General features: G+C 39.9%; 1 protein-coding gene across 1 annotated transcript in view; it reads right to left on the reverse strand.

Annotated features, from left to right (window-relative positions):
- si:dkey-237h12.3 (teneurin-3) overlaps nt 1-18,062 on the reverse strand; it is a 121,353-nt gene that overhangs the window by 10,917 nt on the left and 92,374 nt on the right. Inside the window, exons 18-21 of the mRNA XM_041048018.1 lie at nt 10,911-11,160; nt 9,181-9,201; nt 5,880-6,112; nt 4,054-4,208 (exon numbers count right to left, since the gene is read on the reverse strand). Of these exons, the coding sequence (XP_040903952.1) occupies nt 4,054-4,208; nt 5,880-6,112; nt 9,181-9,201; nt 10,911-11,160 (659 nt within the window). The remainder of the gene's footprint in view (nt 1-4,053; nt 4,209-5,879; nt 6,113-9,180; nt 9,202-10,910; nt 11,161-18,062) is intronic.

The raw sequence follows: 18,062 nt of genomic DNA on the forward strand, positions 1-18,062 counted from the left end.
CATACCCTTGCTAATTCTTGTGATTTTTGCATTTAGTGATGAAATTAATGCATGTTTTCAAATTTGTGTATCAGGTATATGTGACCAACAACTGAAAGAATGACAACAATACAAAATTCAAAAAAATATTTATTTCTGGGGTATTTTATCATTGGAGTCCCAAAAAATGCCATGTTCAAAATTATTCATACCCTAGTCCATGGTCTTCATTCAATAGTCAATGGCATAGCCTTTATTCTTTATGACTGCTTCCAGACGATTCCTGTATGTGTCCACAAGCTTCCTGCATGTCTCCTGTGGGATGTTGGCCCACTCTTCCTTGGCGAAAGCTTCAAGCTGGGTCAGGTTGGTTGGTTTCCTCGCCATCACTCTGGTCTTCAAGTAGTGCCACAAGTTCTCAATGGGGTTGAGGTCAGGACTCTGACTTGGCCATTCCAGGACATTGACATCATTGTCCTTGAACCATTTCTTCACTATCTTGGCAGTGTGTTTAGGATCATTGTCGTTCTGGTACATCCAGTTGTGGCCAAGCTGGAGTTTCATAGCAGATTCCTTCACATTGTCATCAAGTATCCTGATGTAATCCTCCTTTTTCATGATACCTTGGACCTTGACAAGATTCCCTGTGCCACTGGAGGAGAAACATCCCCATAGCATTATGCTCCCACCACCGTACTTGACAGTGGGCACAGTGTTCTTTGGCCTATAGGCTTCTCCTTTCTTCCTCCAAACATATTGAGCATCCATATGGCCAAATAACTCCAACTTTGTCTCATCAGACCACAGGATGGTTGACCAAAAGCTGGGATCTTGTTTCAGATGCCGTCTACAAAAGGCCAGGCGAGCTAACAGATGTTTCTTCCCAAGTAGCGGCGTCTTCCGAGGTTTATGTCCATGGAGACCTCCTCTGTGCAAGACTCGCTCAATGGTGGACCGTGACACCTTTGTCCCTGTCTGGTCAAGCATTTCAATTAGGGCCTTGGTTGTGGTCTGTGGGTTTGTGTTGACCTCTCGGCAGATTTTTCTCGCAAGTTTGGGGGACACTTTGCGCTTCCGGCCACGCCCACTGAGGTTTTTAACAGTGTTGAACTTCTTGTGCTTCTTGATGATGCTCTGGACAGTTGAAACAGGGACATCATACTGCTTGGAAATGGCCTTGTAACCCTTTCCTTCACTGTGGGTACGAACAAGGCGCTGACGTAGGTCCTCGCTGAGCTCTTTCTTCTTGACCATGATGACCAGAAATTGAGAATGACCTGAACACTTTTCCCCTATTTATACTCTTCTGGAAAGATGTCTTTTTTTGCTTTAACATTTAGCCCACCATCTTAAATAAAAGGTTTTATTCCATGGTGACATCTTGCAGTAACTACTGGACAAAAATTACCACATTTGCCACATTTTTGTTGAAATATTGTCAGGGGTATGAATAATTTTGAACATGGCATTTTTTGGGACTCCAATAATAAAACACCCCAGACATACATATTTTTTTGCATTTTGTATTGTTGTCATTCTTTCAGTTGTTGGTCACATATACCTGATACACAAATTTGAAAACAAGCATTAATTTCATCACTAAATGCAAAAATCACAAGAATTAGCAAGGGTATGAATAATTTTGAGGACGACTGTATATATATATATATATCACACATAAAAAATTGATAGCAATATTAACTGCATCTTGGAAAAATAAAGCTGTAATCCTGCCAACTATTACAGTCTACTTGTCAGAAATGTGTCAGTGCATAAAAAAAGCTTATTTGTAACAGCACAAGTGTCTGGCCTGGCCTTCAAATACATAACTCTGTGATTAAAACTGTAAAAACGCTCCCGAATTGTTCTTTTCCACAGGGTGATTAATAATAAAACGCACCGCCTTTAAGGCTGCCACTAGTTAAACTGCACTGAGCCAATTCTCTAGCTTGGATGCCCGAGGATCTTACGGTCTCGCCAAAACCACGTCTTTACTGGCTCAGACCAAATGACTTGGTTAATTAGCAAAAAGTGACAAGCTTAATCCTTTGTCTTCATGTTCTCCCTCCCTTCATGTTCAGCACCCACACACATACATACTAACACAAACACAGATTGCTTTCTCTTCTGTTTACATTAAAAATGTTCTCATGTTGCCAAAAACGCCCTTTAATGTTCTCCCCAGCTTTTTTCTTTTATTGCATTTCTGTTGTGATCTAATCTCTCAAAAAGTTGAGAATATTTGTGATATCTCTGTCGGGGTCATTGGTTTTGACTCCCTGTTTATTAAGTGTTTTGTTTGTACTCTTTGTAAGATGATCTGCATTAGGACATTAGAAATCTAATTAAAATGTAAATTGGTTAGTTAAAAAACAAACCAAAAAAAAAAAAAAAGTCTGCTGCTGCTCACATGGAAGAGGTGGGAGAACCTGATCCTGTGGCAACTTCATTGTCAACAGTCAATATAATTTTCCACTTTCACACTGCAGAAACAGGATATAGAAGATGCTGTGAAAGCATCCATTTTCATATCATAAAAACCCCTTTGGCTTTTATTTTTCTTCATTATTCTTCTTAAGTCAGATCTCAAAACTCTAAAGGAGTGAAACGAGGGGGGATATTGAAGTTTAAGCACAGGGAGCTGAACCTCAACTTTGGAAGAGATGTCTTTAGTATTGTAATGGTATAACTTACTGAGTAAGAATAGGGCATTTACTTTATGCCACCTCATTCACAGGTAGATGGTAAATTTTGTTGGACAAAGCCAACCACTGTCAGGTGTGGCAGAAGAAAAGGTTTTATGTACTGCAACCTCGCTACCGAGTGCTGCTTCATTATCATGTATGGCCCAAGTGTCCTCAATCCTGAGAATTTCTAGTGGAACACTAATTCAGCTCCCGCCACATCAAAACCAGCCCCCCAAACTGAGTAATTATTCTTCTCTCCATATCATCTGCCGTGACCTGAAACCTCATCTCTTCAATAAACACTTCATGTCTCCACTTCCTGCCTAAATCACATCCTCTTCCTAGCACACACTTTTCCTCCTGTACTTTCAGAGAAAATGCTCTGCTCTTGTTGAAAGTTGAGTTGAAGGCGAAAAAAAAAAGAAAGAAAGCATTTTCCTCATCTCTGTTGTTTCTTCACCAAGCACCTTCTAACACTTTACTGCTGTTCTAGGAATCAGAGCTTATTCCACTATTGTCACTGTAGGGTTCTCTGGATAAGATCTGTCAGTTAGATGCCATTTAAAAAAAAAAAAAAAAAAAAAAAAAAAAAAATATATATATATATATATATATTTTATATATATATATATATATATATATATATATATATATATATATATATATATATATATATATATATATATATATATATATATATTTGTCGTGGCTGAGATAGGCAGCAGTAATAATGTTAGAGACTAAAAATATTAAGCAGAAAACCCAAAATATCTTACATCAGAATTAAACAGAAATGGAATAATAAAACCATGAATATAAATACCATTAATAATCAATTTAAAGATTACATACTTGAAGCAAACTAGACAAAACCTAAGGGGAATCTAAAACAGTCATTATAAATAAGTATACGTGATCTAATGCTATCAAACAATAAATGAATTACACTAAAACATCCCTTTTCTAATATCCACCCAAATAGCAGCCGGGAGAGAGAGAGAGCACACAATTTCTGCTGCAATAATTTACATTCCCTGAAAGAGACCAGTTCTTGCAATTTTAAATTTAATTGCAGAGGAAGCAGCATGTAAATAAAAAAAAAAATCTCTTTCACCCACTTCAATGAATTAAGGTAAATTCTAAAAAAAAACACCCCCACGTCTCAAAAAACAGTTGCCCCTGAAAGATTATCATTCATGAAAATATGAGTTATACTGCATATGTAATATATATGCAGTTATGTAACACTGCATTTCAACGATGAGTCATGGGTGAGCAAACGGAGAGAGGGTTAGAGGGGTGGGGGCACAGGGTGGCGCTGTGACATGCTCTATGCGAGTACACAGGCAGGGTTAACAACTGTCTGGCACATTTGTGTGTAGGTCACCTGATTGATGTCCATGCTGTTGTCACAGGTCAGAGGGCGAGCCGAAGTCAGGTCATTGGAACCAAGGAAAGTGGAGATGATGCCGTTCTGGTCCACCTTTCGGATCGTGGTGCCATCAACGAAATAAATCAGGCCATTCTTGTCCACGGCGATGCCTGTTGACATCACGTAAGAGGGGGGAGGAAAAAGGAGAACAGACCCAAAAGAAGAAAAAAAAAAAGATGTGATAACAGGACAACACGCTAGATATGCGGCATCTCTGCTTGCATGACTCAGTGGACGGAACACGATGGATACATGTGTCAAGCTTGCCTTCCCATTATTCAGGTCACTGCAAAAAGCACACCCATCAATAATTCACAGGCTGCTTTTCTGGTATTAAATAATTTCTCAGGCAGAAGTGGGAAAGGCTGTATTCATACGGTATATATGCACTTGCCACGTCTTGTAACACTCCTCTCTAAAAAAGGAGCTCGTGAGGTGGGAGTGTCAATGAGTGGTGCGTTTGGGAGATTTTTTGACATTGGCAATCATCAACAATCTGCACACCATCTCAGAAATGAATGAGCGAGGGAGCGGAAATGACAGCTTCGGCCAATTTTAGATGAAAGGGGTGAAAGACAGACAGTTGCTATGGTGACAACTGTGGACTAAATTGTCTCAATGATTGAGTGTCAGCTCGGAGTTGTAAGTTGCAGCCCAGTCAGTGTGGAGTTACATGCAGTGAGACTATTTTTCATTCTCCACTTTGGTTTTAACACGCTGTGGCTTTCGGTTTAATGCTGCAGACTGAGAGTTGCTGATCTCGGGAACACGTATGCACAGTATAGTGAGAGATTGCGCTTTAGGTTTTGCGGAATTTAAAATGCTCTGAATCAGCATCAGCATCAACTTCAGTTTTACCTCCGGAGTATGATTTCTTTTTCAATGAAGTCGTTAAAAGCTTCTGTGGCAGGTGAGTGGTCTGGTTTGACCTGTGGCTGGGTCTGCACAAGATTGCTTTCTGCTAAAACATTGACGAGCCGAGGGAGCCCACGGTGAATCCTTGGGAGCTGGCTATTTGACAGTCTGAGATTCTCAGACAGATGAAAAGTGTCACATTTGAGCAGAGTTCACCAAATGTCTGTGAGGAGAAAAAAAAATGGAGCCATCTGCTGTTTCTTCCCTGGTCTCGGCTTCCACCCACTCCATCATTAGAGTCGCTCCCTCAGATTGCCTTCACTCAAGCCTTTATCACCCAGCTGAAGCTGAGCTATTGCAGTTGGCATTCGGAGTGGGCAACAACTAGTGCAAAACAATTCATCTTAGCCTTTTCATCCAGAAGAATTTGTGTGGAAAAGTGAGCAATCCAAGAACAAATGGCCATGTGCTATTTGAATGTGGACAACAGGTTGTGCATAGCGGCTATCAGTATGTGGATGGCTGTTACTTGAGACTTTACTTTCACAACTGCTGTTTGAGAAAAAAAAAAATCTTGAACAAGTGTAAATTTTAAAAGATATTTACAGAAATATCCAATTATGCAAAATAAATTAAGCATTATATTTCTTTATAATTCTGTAGTTAAAACAACAACAACTTTTTGATATGCAGCAGCAGTACACAGCCTTAATTTATAAAAGTGTCTGTGCTTCCAAGAATGAACCACAACCAAAATTTTACATCAAAATCAAACAAATCATTAAAATCAGAAGGCTCAGAGTTGGCACAGAGCCCAATGCACACATAAACATAGATCTAGCCGTTGCTATTCCTGACTGAGAAACCCATCAGCGTGTTCCACCCCTCCATTTCTGTACAACATCTTCATCAGTTTTAAACGATACCTTTGGGTCCAGTGAGAGAGGCCTCTGGAGCTTTGCCTCCGTCGCCACAGTGGTTCTCATCAAAGGGCAGACAGTGTTCACCGGTTCCTGCCACCACCTCTGCGTTCGACTGCAGATCCTTGGTCCCTGTTAAGATTTTTGGTCGGTAGATCCTCCGGGAGTTTGTGTCTGACACATACAGCTGCCCAGTTACAGGGTGAGTTGCCAGGTAATACCGGTGTGCTGGGTTGTTACTGCATTCAAGAGAAAAACTCAGTTATATATTGTCATTACAGACAATGAGGGTTTTTTTTATTTATATGCCATTAAGGTACAGCCAAACAGTCCTATAATGGTGCTAATTTACCCCTAAAATGTGACCTAATGCAATTATACCTGAAAAAAACCTGTAAACTCAAACTGACCCCTGATGAAATTTAGCCTTAATTTCCCTCTGAATTAAACAGTCAGGAATACTATCAAGAGTAGATTCCATTATACATCTCCAGAGAGCTAACAGTGTTTTCAGTGTGCATTAAAGTTGTTTAGGTAGAGAACACTTTTTTTGGTAACAGAATTAGAGAACCTCAAGTATTTGTTTTAACTGCATTTCAAAAGTTGACAATAAGTTAATGCCGATGTTCAGTTATTTTCTTAGTATTTAAGCTGTCATTAAGAATGTCATTTTCTAAAACACACATTATAAATGACTGTTCAAGTGTAGATTGTTTTTTTCCAGTTCACTTGCAGCTTAAAATAACCTTGTTATCAGTTCAATCATTGTCATGCATGTGAATAATGAACTGAAGAGGGAAATAAGGTCTATTTTTAATGTTGCCAAAAAAAAAAACCAAGAATTTCCACAGCAGGAGAAAAAGGGCAGAGGCTTTAAGAATGAACAAGTAGAATACAGAGAAGGTTGAAAAGATGGAAGTCAAACAGAATTTTACGGGATAGCACTGCAGTGAGTTTCCAGTTTACAAAGCAGAAATGACAACTTGTGTGCCAGATCATTTCATCTGTTATCACTCCCCTGTGGGAAGAAGAAGCCTTTGGAAATTACAGAAATGACTGGCTCGTGTTAACAAAGTTCAACAACTAATGGCATTGCATCTATTTCTGCTTATTTGCCTTCTTTTTGCTGTCTCATAATGAATCTAACCCTCTTTGAATCAGAGCAAATGTGTCTGAGATTAAGAATTAAAGATTTTACAACACATGATTGACTGATACTTGGATCTGAGGAAACACAGATTGTCATTTTCTGTGGCAGCAAATTTGAAACACTGACAAACTACTGAATTAACCTTTTCTATTAGGGCAGTGTTTATACATAGTAGTTGCTTAAGTGTCATTAAAGAGCTCAAAACAGAGGCAGTTAACATGAAAAAGTGCTTGCTTTACAATGCAGTCATAAACATGGCTTCTCTGGTTGTGCTCCAGCTTAATGGTACCTCAGTCAATACCGGTTGGCTTTGGAAGTGGGATAATGTGACGGCAAAATAAATGTGGCAATGAAACATCTTTGTAAAATGATGAAGATGGAGTCATAAAACTTGACAGCTTTTATGAGTCAAAGTAAATGCTCAAAATAGGTGGCTGCTATCAAGTTCCTAGAAAGAATTCAGTGAGATGTACATTAGTAACCCTTTCTTTTACACCCAACCTGCGGGGGGTGGACACCATAAATGAAACACCTGTGTGGCATTATGCAGTCTTACAAAACATTCCTGCAATAAATAATACCTTTATGAGGCTTCAGAGGTAAAGTGCATACTAAGTTTTACAGTAAATTTTAAAGCATTACTTTGTGGTCTTGAATCTAAAATTCTGTTTACCTCTTAGGTTCAAAAGAACACTTCAGACTATGGCCACGTAAATGACCTATTTGCAGCTCTCTGGCAGTATCAACAAAAACTAAACAACTGGCATTTGACCCACAGATCAGGTGGTGATTGTGGCTTTTCCATGTCTCATGTATCCTCCTCTGCATTTCAAATGTTAGACCAGATCTGTCCCAAGCTGTGGTCCATGTGCTAGTCATCTCCTGATTAAACTATAACAATGTCCTGATTGCTGGCATTGCTTTGCAGGCATTCAGAAGCCTCCAAGTGATCCAGAATCCAACAGCCTTCATATCCACCTGCTCAAGCTTTCACCCTGCACTCTGTGCCTAGGATGCCTTCACTGGCTTCCTGTAGTAGCTCATACTGCTAGCCTATACAGCCTATACAGTTTTCTTGGTCTGGACCAAGGAGCAAACAAACAAAACAAGAAAAAAACAGATGAGCTGCTGTTGCCCTTTGGTTCTAGTCCATTTAGGATTCACACAAACAAACCAAAAGTAAACATAAGTCACATGTACTGACAAGGACCTGGACTGTTGTGGTCATCTATCCTACACAACAACAGACCTTTGGTGAAAAATGAAAACAAAGCTTATTCTGGTGACTGATGACAAATCATGCTGCACTTCACTGCACTGGAAGCCTTTATTTATTTTTCTTTGGTGGTCAATTAAGCTTATAATGCTTACAAGAAAATACTCTGATACAGGCACTGATCAAAACTATGCCGCACCTGCAGCTAGAATTAAATGAAAGGCAGACAGTGGATTATTCTGTCGACGTGGGGAACTGTTGTTGTTGCTTTCAGCAGACGAATCAGGCAAATAGGTGTTGATTTTAAATTCAACAACAGGATCACATTCATATCACATAGTCTTGTTGTCACAGGGACACGAGAGCTTAATAAAGTTATTCCAGTTAACTCTCTGTAGAACCTCTGGCACTTATGGTCACGATAATCAGTGGGACAACCTAATTGCCACCAATCTGCATCACCACTTGATCTGATGCTGTTGTCTTAATCATGAATACAAAGCAGTTGGGTAAGCCCCTGCGGATAAGAGCATCTGCCAAACACCATCGCTGGAAATGTAATTATAAGCTTCACAATGGTATTGTTAATTGCAGGACCGTTGTACTGGACTGCATTATAATGTATACACAGATGCTGATTGTGTATGTTTACATTAACATCCTTTTTTAAAAAAAAATATTAATTCAAAGGTTTCAGTGTATGTTGTAGCCATTTCATCAATATTCACATTGCACAGTTGCAGTTCTGATAGACAATGCACTCTTCTTCTTGTTTAGATGTAATCACGCCTTAATTAGTTTGTTATAATTGCACATGCTAATCACTGGTGTTAAAGGTGAATGTAAAAGAGAGAGTTACTCATATATTTGTAAAGGGGATGATTAAGATGATGATGTATGGAGAACAACAAGTAAAACATGCACTAAGATAAAACACCTACCTGTGTCTAAAGTCTTTATTTCTATGACACGGTACAGAGTGAGCAGGAAAAGAGGAAGAAGAATCAAGACAATGAAATTGGCAAATTTTAAAGGGATATTTTTACTTCTCATGTTTAAGGCTTTTATTTGCCCGTCAGACAGTTTTCTTGCTGTAGTAATGACTTAAAGGCTTGATTTTTTTTTCAAAGTCCTTTTATCACTCACTGAAAATTTAGTGAAAACCGAAAAGCTTTTTTTTTTTTCCCTCACCGTGTCTTGCAAGGAAAAACAAAGAGCCGAAACTCAGAAAGTCAAAATATCCCCTTAAAGAATAAACACAGCCACTAGAGAAAGTTGCGGGCAATCCGTTTGGCAGGAAGGGGAGAGGCAGGACTGTGGCTGAGAGTTACAACCCACAGAGAGGAAAATATTTACTCCTATCTCCATAAAGCCCCATCCTGCATTACCACTGGTTTTCTCAATTTGACCACTCATATTGAAATATTGATTCTGCCACTTGTAACATTGGCCACTAAATGCAGACTTTACGCTGACAGCAGTTGAAAGAGGTTCAGGGAATCCCATACGGAGTATTTGGGCTCTAAAACAGCGGGCATGCATCATACTTACCAAAAACTGAAACCGCTTTGGTCTTTAAATGTTTGAAAGAGACCAACATAAAATACAGAACAAGCAAATAGTCTGTAGCTAATGAAGATGTAGTGTATTATGTAAAGAAACTTGAGCTTTTTCACTGCATTAATTTAAATTTGTATTGCAACAGCCATCAAATATGAAGTTTTCCTTAGTGTGTCTTTTATCTCAGACTAAATTTTATTTGGCAAACACAACAAGCCTTCATAATAGTATTTTGTGTTTCTCTTCTTGTAAACAGAATAGAATAGTTGCTCGGAGACACAAACCATTTCTTAAACCATTATTTATCTTGGAAAGCGTTGCTGAGAAGGCATGCCCCTTTGCAGCAGCACCCTGCTTCCCATTCATACACACTTTCCCACACGAGAACTGCCCTGTAGTGGCTGCGCACTGTGCAGATACATTAGCAGGTTACTGAGGCAGAAAGTGATGTTTTTCAGTCACTCCAGTTCATCAGCGAACGTCCACTCTTATAATCTTAACACTAACTTACACACCGCTCAACGTACACCGCAAACAGTGTTGTGACCTGTGTCCTTTCAAGGCAGTCTTCATATGTTTGTCATCTATGTGTCTCATGTAGGATGATAGCCCAATGTACATTTAATCAACACCTGCTACTTTGAAATAAGCCAACTGGCTGAATCTGAGTCACTGCTGAGTGAAGCCAACTTGGCATGAGGGCGTAAATCATCCCAATTACACGCTGAAGACAGGATGTCTTTCCTAATTATGGAGATGGATGGGGAAAAGAGTTCAAATTTCTATGAGTAGGGGAAAGATGTGTGTGACTGGAAGTCTGTCCACCGTGCCATCTTAGTTTCCCTTTCCACACTGAGTTCTAAATGTGGGAATGAGAAGTGGGTTCAAATTTTTTAAAATTAGGTCCATTTTAGTTATCTTTCACTTTAACAACAATATGCTGCATATTGTATCTGAATGTTGAAAAAAAAATACTGGAAGATATTTTGTCCTTTCATTGTTATACAAATTATACTTCATACAAATTTCAAGGCTAATACTTAAGTATTTGTAGCCTTAATTGTGGGACATAGTTAAAAAATCAGCAGGTAACAACAGGCCTTGCTCTTACCTGAGCTCCATGATACTTGTGACATTGCCAGATGGGTAAATGCGGCGGATGTAGTTGAAATCTCCGACGTACAGACTTCCGTCGATGCCCCATGCCAGAGCCACCGGCGCCAGCAGCTTGTTGCCTTGGGCCTGTCCGTTACAGCTGGGACACGAGATGCTTCTGCGCCGCCCGTTCCCCATGACGGTGGAGATCACAGGGGGCTGGAGAGAGATGAACTGGTTCTCCCCGCTGCCTTTGTAAAGAATGCCTGGGAGACAAAACAGAAGTTAGTTGGAGGTGTGAAAGCATGATGTGTATTTGTCACTAGTAGCAGATAATGGGCTCATTATTTATCCTTTGTTTAACCAGAGAGCCTCTTGAGATACTTCTCTTTTATAAGACAGACCCGGCTAAAATGGGAACATAAAAAAGTCTACAGTCAATTTACAATATACATATATAATATGTTAAAGGAATGGTTCAACATTTTGGGTAATAGGCCAATTTGCTTTCTTGTACAGAGTCAGAGATGAGAAAATCCCATGTCTGTGTGTTAAGCCAGGTGGCCATTACCTTAACTTTGCATAAAGACAGGAAGCAAAGGGAAGCAGCCAGCCAGACTCCATCCGAAGTTAAAAAAAAAAAACAAACATGCCTACCTAATTAAAATGTTGTGTCTCGCTTGTTTGCTCCACAGACAAACAAATACAAAAATGAAAAGTAAAGTTTTGGACAGACTTATTTGCACCAAGAATGTTTTTTTTTTTTTTTTTTTTCCTCCTGCTTCCAGTGTTTCTGTCAGGACAGGCTAAATGCCTCCTGGCTCCAGCTCCATACGTAACACACAGACATCAGAATGGTATATGCAAGGATATATTAAGACATTTATTTCAAATAGTTCTTAATAGCCGAAGTGTAAAGTAGCTGACTCGAGTTATTGCAGTCTTAATGTAATTTCACAGCTTGGACACAGAAGCAGAACTAAGTAAAACTAAGGTTACATTCCTTTGGCTCTAACTGGGAAGTACTTAATGATAACGATGTGCTTTGTTTATTACACAATTTAAGGGTGTTTAATTATGCTATCGTAATAACTTTTACACTATTGTAACACACACTAAAATAAAAAATTATCAGATTTAAATAGAGCAGTAGTTGTTGGCAGCACACAGGCAACCAGTTGACTATCAATTCAAATGAAATACTCTAATAACTCAGCTCCATGCATTATTACAGAACCGCTTCAGTGCGTTCCTGCAAAATCTCCACAAAGATGAAGTATATTTTATCTAAAATGATGTTCTTTTTACTTGACAGGGAGCCTGTTTTCCCCAGGTCACAGAAAGGTGGTATACATAAATACAGTGCAGTGTACCTCCCTCTTGTAATGTTCATTCATTTCACATTTCGCTGAAGACTCACTGGCTTTTTTTTATTTTTTGGGGGGAGGGGCTCTCTTCAAAGGGGAGAAACACATCAAAGGGAAGAAGTGTATGCTAGAAGTACTTAATTATTCACATCCAGCAACTTGTTTGAGTTCACACTGCCTCTGTCCTAATTAGCGGATCTATGACACCACTGAATGGCCACATAATGTTGTTCTCCCACAGTGTTATCCGGTAAGCTCTCATAACCCTCGATGTATGTGAAATCGAGCGTGCGGCCATGCTGCTTGTCCTCTCTCTGATTAGTTCCTTTCATTGATTTAATTGATTGAAGGGCAAATTCAAATGAAGGCACGGTCTGCCGAGAGTCTTGACAGGACGATCTGACCAATCCGTCTTTTGTATCCCAGAGCATTATACATGAGCCTCTAACAAAGACAAATAGGTCCGAGGGAAGGCTTTATGCGTGACGCCATCAAATGCGTGACCTTGGGACTTGAATTGAACTGTGATCCATGTGTCTGCTCAGTGAAAGAAACACACAGCGTTGAGCTTAAAGGTTTACCCTGCATCCAGAAACAAAGCTACAAATACCAAATAAGCTATGTAATCTGACTAGAATTTTAATGTTTGTTTGTGTAATAGCTCCTTAACATTCTCGAGAAAGACGTTTCTAATATCCAGGAGCCTAATGCAGTGTGTAGGACATGGATCAGTTGCAGCAGTACAGCCGTCTAGCAGTTTGGCTGGCGTTCAGCTTAAAAAAAAACACTTAATGCTGAGGTCATTTTGGCAAGCAGCCGTGGTCCTCTCTATTTACACTTCCATCACAGTTTACTGTACACACAAGTCTTACTGTAGGCTATTAGACAGCATAATGGAATGGATTAAATACACTAATCAATCATCAACCACCCCTCACGATCAGTCCACACTTAATAAGGACACTGTACACTTTCACTTTGATTTGCTCATACATACACAACGTCTGCCACTCTCCTGTGGAGCAGCTGTAGAGAGAGTGAGCAGGTTTAGTTTTCATCCCTCAAGGACACTTGGCCATGACACATTACTGCTGATGATTGTTGTAAAGACCAAGCTTGTGACGTCTCAGCTGGACATCTGCACTGATGGGAGTTTGGTCTGTGACTATCCAGCGCCCCAGGCCGAGGGGGAGGACTCCAGCAGTGTCCTGACGAAAACGGCTTCAGAGTTTTAAAGATATTTATACATATTTTATAAATTTACTTCACTCTGCTCTGAGTTTGCATGAAATCTATAAAATCGTAAACAAAACTTTCTTTAAAACAAGACGAGCAGAAATACAATTTATACAGTCTGGCAAAGTTCAGCTTTTCTGCGCAGACTGAAACAAACTAATGTTCCCTAAACAGATTTTGAAGTAGTTACTTCAAGTCAAAGTATGGCAGCTGAATGGATCAGCCATTAGGGACGTGTCTGCTCATTGATTAGTAAATGAATGTGTGGAGGCGTGTATGAGCTTTGGATAGAAGTTGGTGAAAAAAAAAATCACTGTTTCCCTTGGCTTAGTTAGAAGAGGCTTTTTAGAAAGTCTGAGAATCTGTTGTCTCTCTTGCTCCAAGATCACTCTGATACTGCTCCATCCAACAATCACACAGCCTATAATGTAATGTAACTGCACGTCACGCAGCATTTCCCACATTATTAAACACTCAGACACAGCTACACTCTGACAGTAGTGGGAAATTTGCCAAATAATAACGGAGAGACATTGAAAACAATTCAAACTATAAATGTGTATTAAAAATAAATGATAGTGAATGTGACTGTGGAGACACAGCGGAAACATGAAGGCCATTTTCCATCACAGAAAATCAAGCTGAAAATAGAAAACTAGAGCAGTCATTACAGAAATATTTGAGCAAAGAGGGGAAATTGCTGTTGCTCTGCAGTCTTCATATACCTACCTCCTGCATATATAACTGTTAATTCCTTATTACGCTGTCCCAAGCTGTAAGGCCACCTTTCTACCTCCTCTGAAAGATACCTATTCAATCACTGATGACTGTTTGTTCAATTGATCCCTTCCTTAGAATCGTGACAGACGGTAATAATTTCTTTGATAAAAGGCTAATTTGAGTCATGTAGGGAAAGAAATGCTTTAATGCCGACATCACAGCTTCCGAGATGATTAATGGTACAAATGCGAGGCCGAGCCTCCATACCTGATAAAAAAACTGGAGCGCCCTCAGCAATGTCACCTTGGTGACACGTAGAGAGTACAGAGATTGGTAGGGGAGGAGCGGGAGTGTCTTAATTGCACCTCGTCCTTCTTTGTTCCCCTTTGCACTGTGTCATTCTCTAAGATACCACCCAGGCTCCCACTGATTCACCAACACAGAGGCCCAAGGTGGGCAGGAAACATCTCAGTGCTTCAAATGCAGCGTGTGTGTGAGCTGTACAGTAAGTACACTGAGATACTGAGTTTCTGAACACTGGCTGTGTCCAATAAGAATCAGTTATGTTACCCTAGATAGAGACAAGCTGCAGATTGAGGGGATGGCATATCCACTTGTAACGCAGAAGGGGGGGGGGGGGCAGGAGGACATGACTAAAGTACAGACACCAGCAATTTGCCTTATCTAGTTTGACAGGCTCTGGAGTGGAGGCAGAGAGAGGGAGACAGCTTTTGCTCGGGTCTTTTGCCACAAACGATGAGAGAAAAAGTCCTCAGATGTTCGAAGTGGTGCGAAAACGAAGCAGGAGTCACAACAAAGAGCGATAGCAAATGTCTGGAGCTAAACCGCTGTGCAGCTGTAGAGGACCACCACTTGCTAACGTGTTGGGTGAGGACATTAGTCAAGGCTTACAGCATTAAAGAATCAATACTGGAGCAGCAATGAAGGCAAACAGTGATATTTGGATTCATCTTCATGCCAGCCGAGGATATCGAACTGCATTCCTCGCCCAAAAACCCACGTGGGCCATAAATCTCAAATGTCAAAAAGTGGCTGAATGCAAGACTGAATAATTCAGTTTGGGTTGAGAAAATGCAAGCAGATAAAACTAGGTGCCTGCTTACAATCCCTGTAATAAAAATTAGTCTGTGTGAGGACAGGATTACAGATAGGGTTATGATACTTTGATGTGAACACTGTATTGTTCAGTGCACTGGCATACCAAAGTTGCTAACAAAACCATTTCACAGTCTTGCAGAGCTCACTGTTTTGGGTTGAGCTAATAGGATTGTAGCATGAAACCCTATTGGCAAACTGATTAAGGTCCTGTCAGACAAGGGTAAATGAGACAGAACAGCACAAGTTTGCTAAACAATTTCTGAATGTTAAATTTAGTCAGACTTTGCAATTTATTTTCAGGGCGGTGCTGTAACAGGACAAGTGAAAAGTGTGAAAAAGCCTTGGGGAGGCTGCAGCATTTACTGCATTGGAAAAACTCGACACCATCTGGTTGTTGTTTTATTTCGGTCTTCACTGTTTCCATGTGCACGTACAGCCCTGCACATGATGGTTTTTCATGCACAGTAACATCGAATTTTCTGATAAATCCAGACACACAGCACAGCTCAATCTAATAAAGGATGCAGCATACATTTGCATATCACACATGCTGCACCTATCTGTTGATCACAAACGCATCTCACAACAACTACAACTCCAACTGTGATGCTGCCACAGCGAAGGCTTTGGAGATGGGTGTGCTATACTTTGAGACAGGTGGGATGAAACGCGACGCACCAGCAGCAGTCAAGCTAGAGGCATATTTCAGTGTTCTTTTGCACACTTCACAAACTTCATGTTCTGGATGGCTTGACAGATTGGGTTTGGCAATGGGCCCTTATGTCTGTTCTTTTAATGTTTAACAAAGAAGCAGGACAAAGTAGCATCAAGGCTTGAACAAAGTAAAGGAAGACACGGTTTCAGAAACTTGTTCTCTGACATGTTTTCCACAACCATATCCGACAAAAGACAGTTTGTGCAATCTCTGAGATATAAGAGGACTGTTATACATACAGAATACATGGATAATATTGCTGTGAAAACCCACTGGGTATTATGGAATAAATAGTATTGCCCCTGCCAATTGTGGGTGTGCATGTAAGATGCTGTGAAATACTACACAGAAGAAGTAGGCAGAGTTCTAGTTGCACAAACATCCCTCCTTAAAACAGACTTCCTCTGGTTGCCAAAATATCCTGTAACAGAAATAACCTCTGAGGTTTACTCAAAGCTCCGGGCCAAAGAGACACAGTGGCAAAAGCCAGATTTATACTTTGTGTCAGGCAGATATGTGAGGAGGCTCCAGAGCTCATGCAAACCTCCTCATATCTGTAACTACTCATCAGGACTGTGGAGATACCACACGGAGACCACAGAAATTGTGATTGGTCAGCTTGGGTTGCCTGTGTTTTCTCCAATGTGTTTTGAAGACATTAGAGACCAAAAGAATACATTACATGGAGCAATTCAAACTGAGTATCAGCACCATGAATACATACACAAGATACTGTCTATTTGCAAGCACAATTAGCCACGCAAACATTGATAGTGTGCTGTAAAACCCAGCAACCCTCATTAAACTCTTCAACCTCACTGGACCTACCGTTGGTGCCTTATAAAGGGCTATTTACATTTCACTCTGAAGAAAATAAATGAAATTTCATTTTAAAGTTATTCATCCATCTGTTGCATAGAATATAAATGCATCTGTGACATAACAATTACTGGCAGGAGCTTTCACTGTAAAGCAGCTTCATAGTGGTGTACACTGAAGTGATCACAGCTGCTGAGGGCCAACGTGTTGCCTGATAAAAGCTCACCCACAGCTAAATCTGTGCATTTTTGCTGCTTTTTGAAGAATTGACTTTACTTCAGCTTCTACAAAGCACTGCAAAGGGGAGTGAATCACAAAAGCACAATACTCCCACCTGTTTGCTGAACCTCTGAGTGACTGTAGGTGTACAATACAACTCAGAAGAGTGGAAGGCACACTAGGGCATGCTAGATGATATTTTGTAGGGATGTTAATACTGATATCATTGCATTCATTAGGTCATATTGCCTCCTTTTGTTGATCACATAAAGAAATATTTCATCTTAAAACAAGGAAGGAATTTAATAATCTTGCAGTGACTTAAAATAGGGAAGAAGATACCAAGAAGACAATACACATAGATAGATAGATAGATAGATAGATAGATAGATAGATAGATAGATAGATAGATAGATAGATCTGGTCCACATTTACAAATTCTATCAGCTGTAACATTTGCACTGCTTCACATTTTCTCTTCCTCAGTAATGAAAATCAAGTTGAATCAGACGAAAAAAAAAAAAAAAAAATCAATCATAACCAAGCCCAGCTCCTCAGCAGTGATGCTATCACTGAAGGAACATCAAAGAAAATCCCCAGACGCTATGGCTTGAAGACAAGAATCTGGCTAGACTATTACTCCAAGTGTAATTACTAGTTTCTCAGATGCATTTGTTGTTCAAGCAGACTCTAACACACTACTCTGTTAGTTGCCAGTGGAAGAGTAGGGATCCTATATTTCTCTGTATGCCATTAGAATTTTTCATTTGGCTCTATCTGTCTATGTAATCTATCATTCAGTCTGTCAATCTGTGGCTTTGCAAATGCAAGAGATCAAGTGAGTTCTGCAAATGGATGGGTAAATTAGATTTTTTAAAAACCTACATTAAAATGAGCAAAGACAAACAATAAATTCCCACCAAAACACGCAAGAAAACCTAGAACAACTAAATATCCAGTCAAAAACTCTAAT

This window comes from Toxotes jaculatrix, chromosome 10 (assembly GCF_017976425.1).
Source record: "Toxotes jaculatrix isolate fToxJac2 chromosome 10, fToxJac2.pri, whole genome shotgun sequence".
Taxonomy (NCBI): Eukaryota; Metazoa; Chordata; class Actinopteri; family Toxotidae; genus Toxotes; species Toxotes jaculatrix.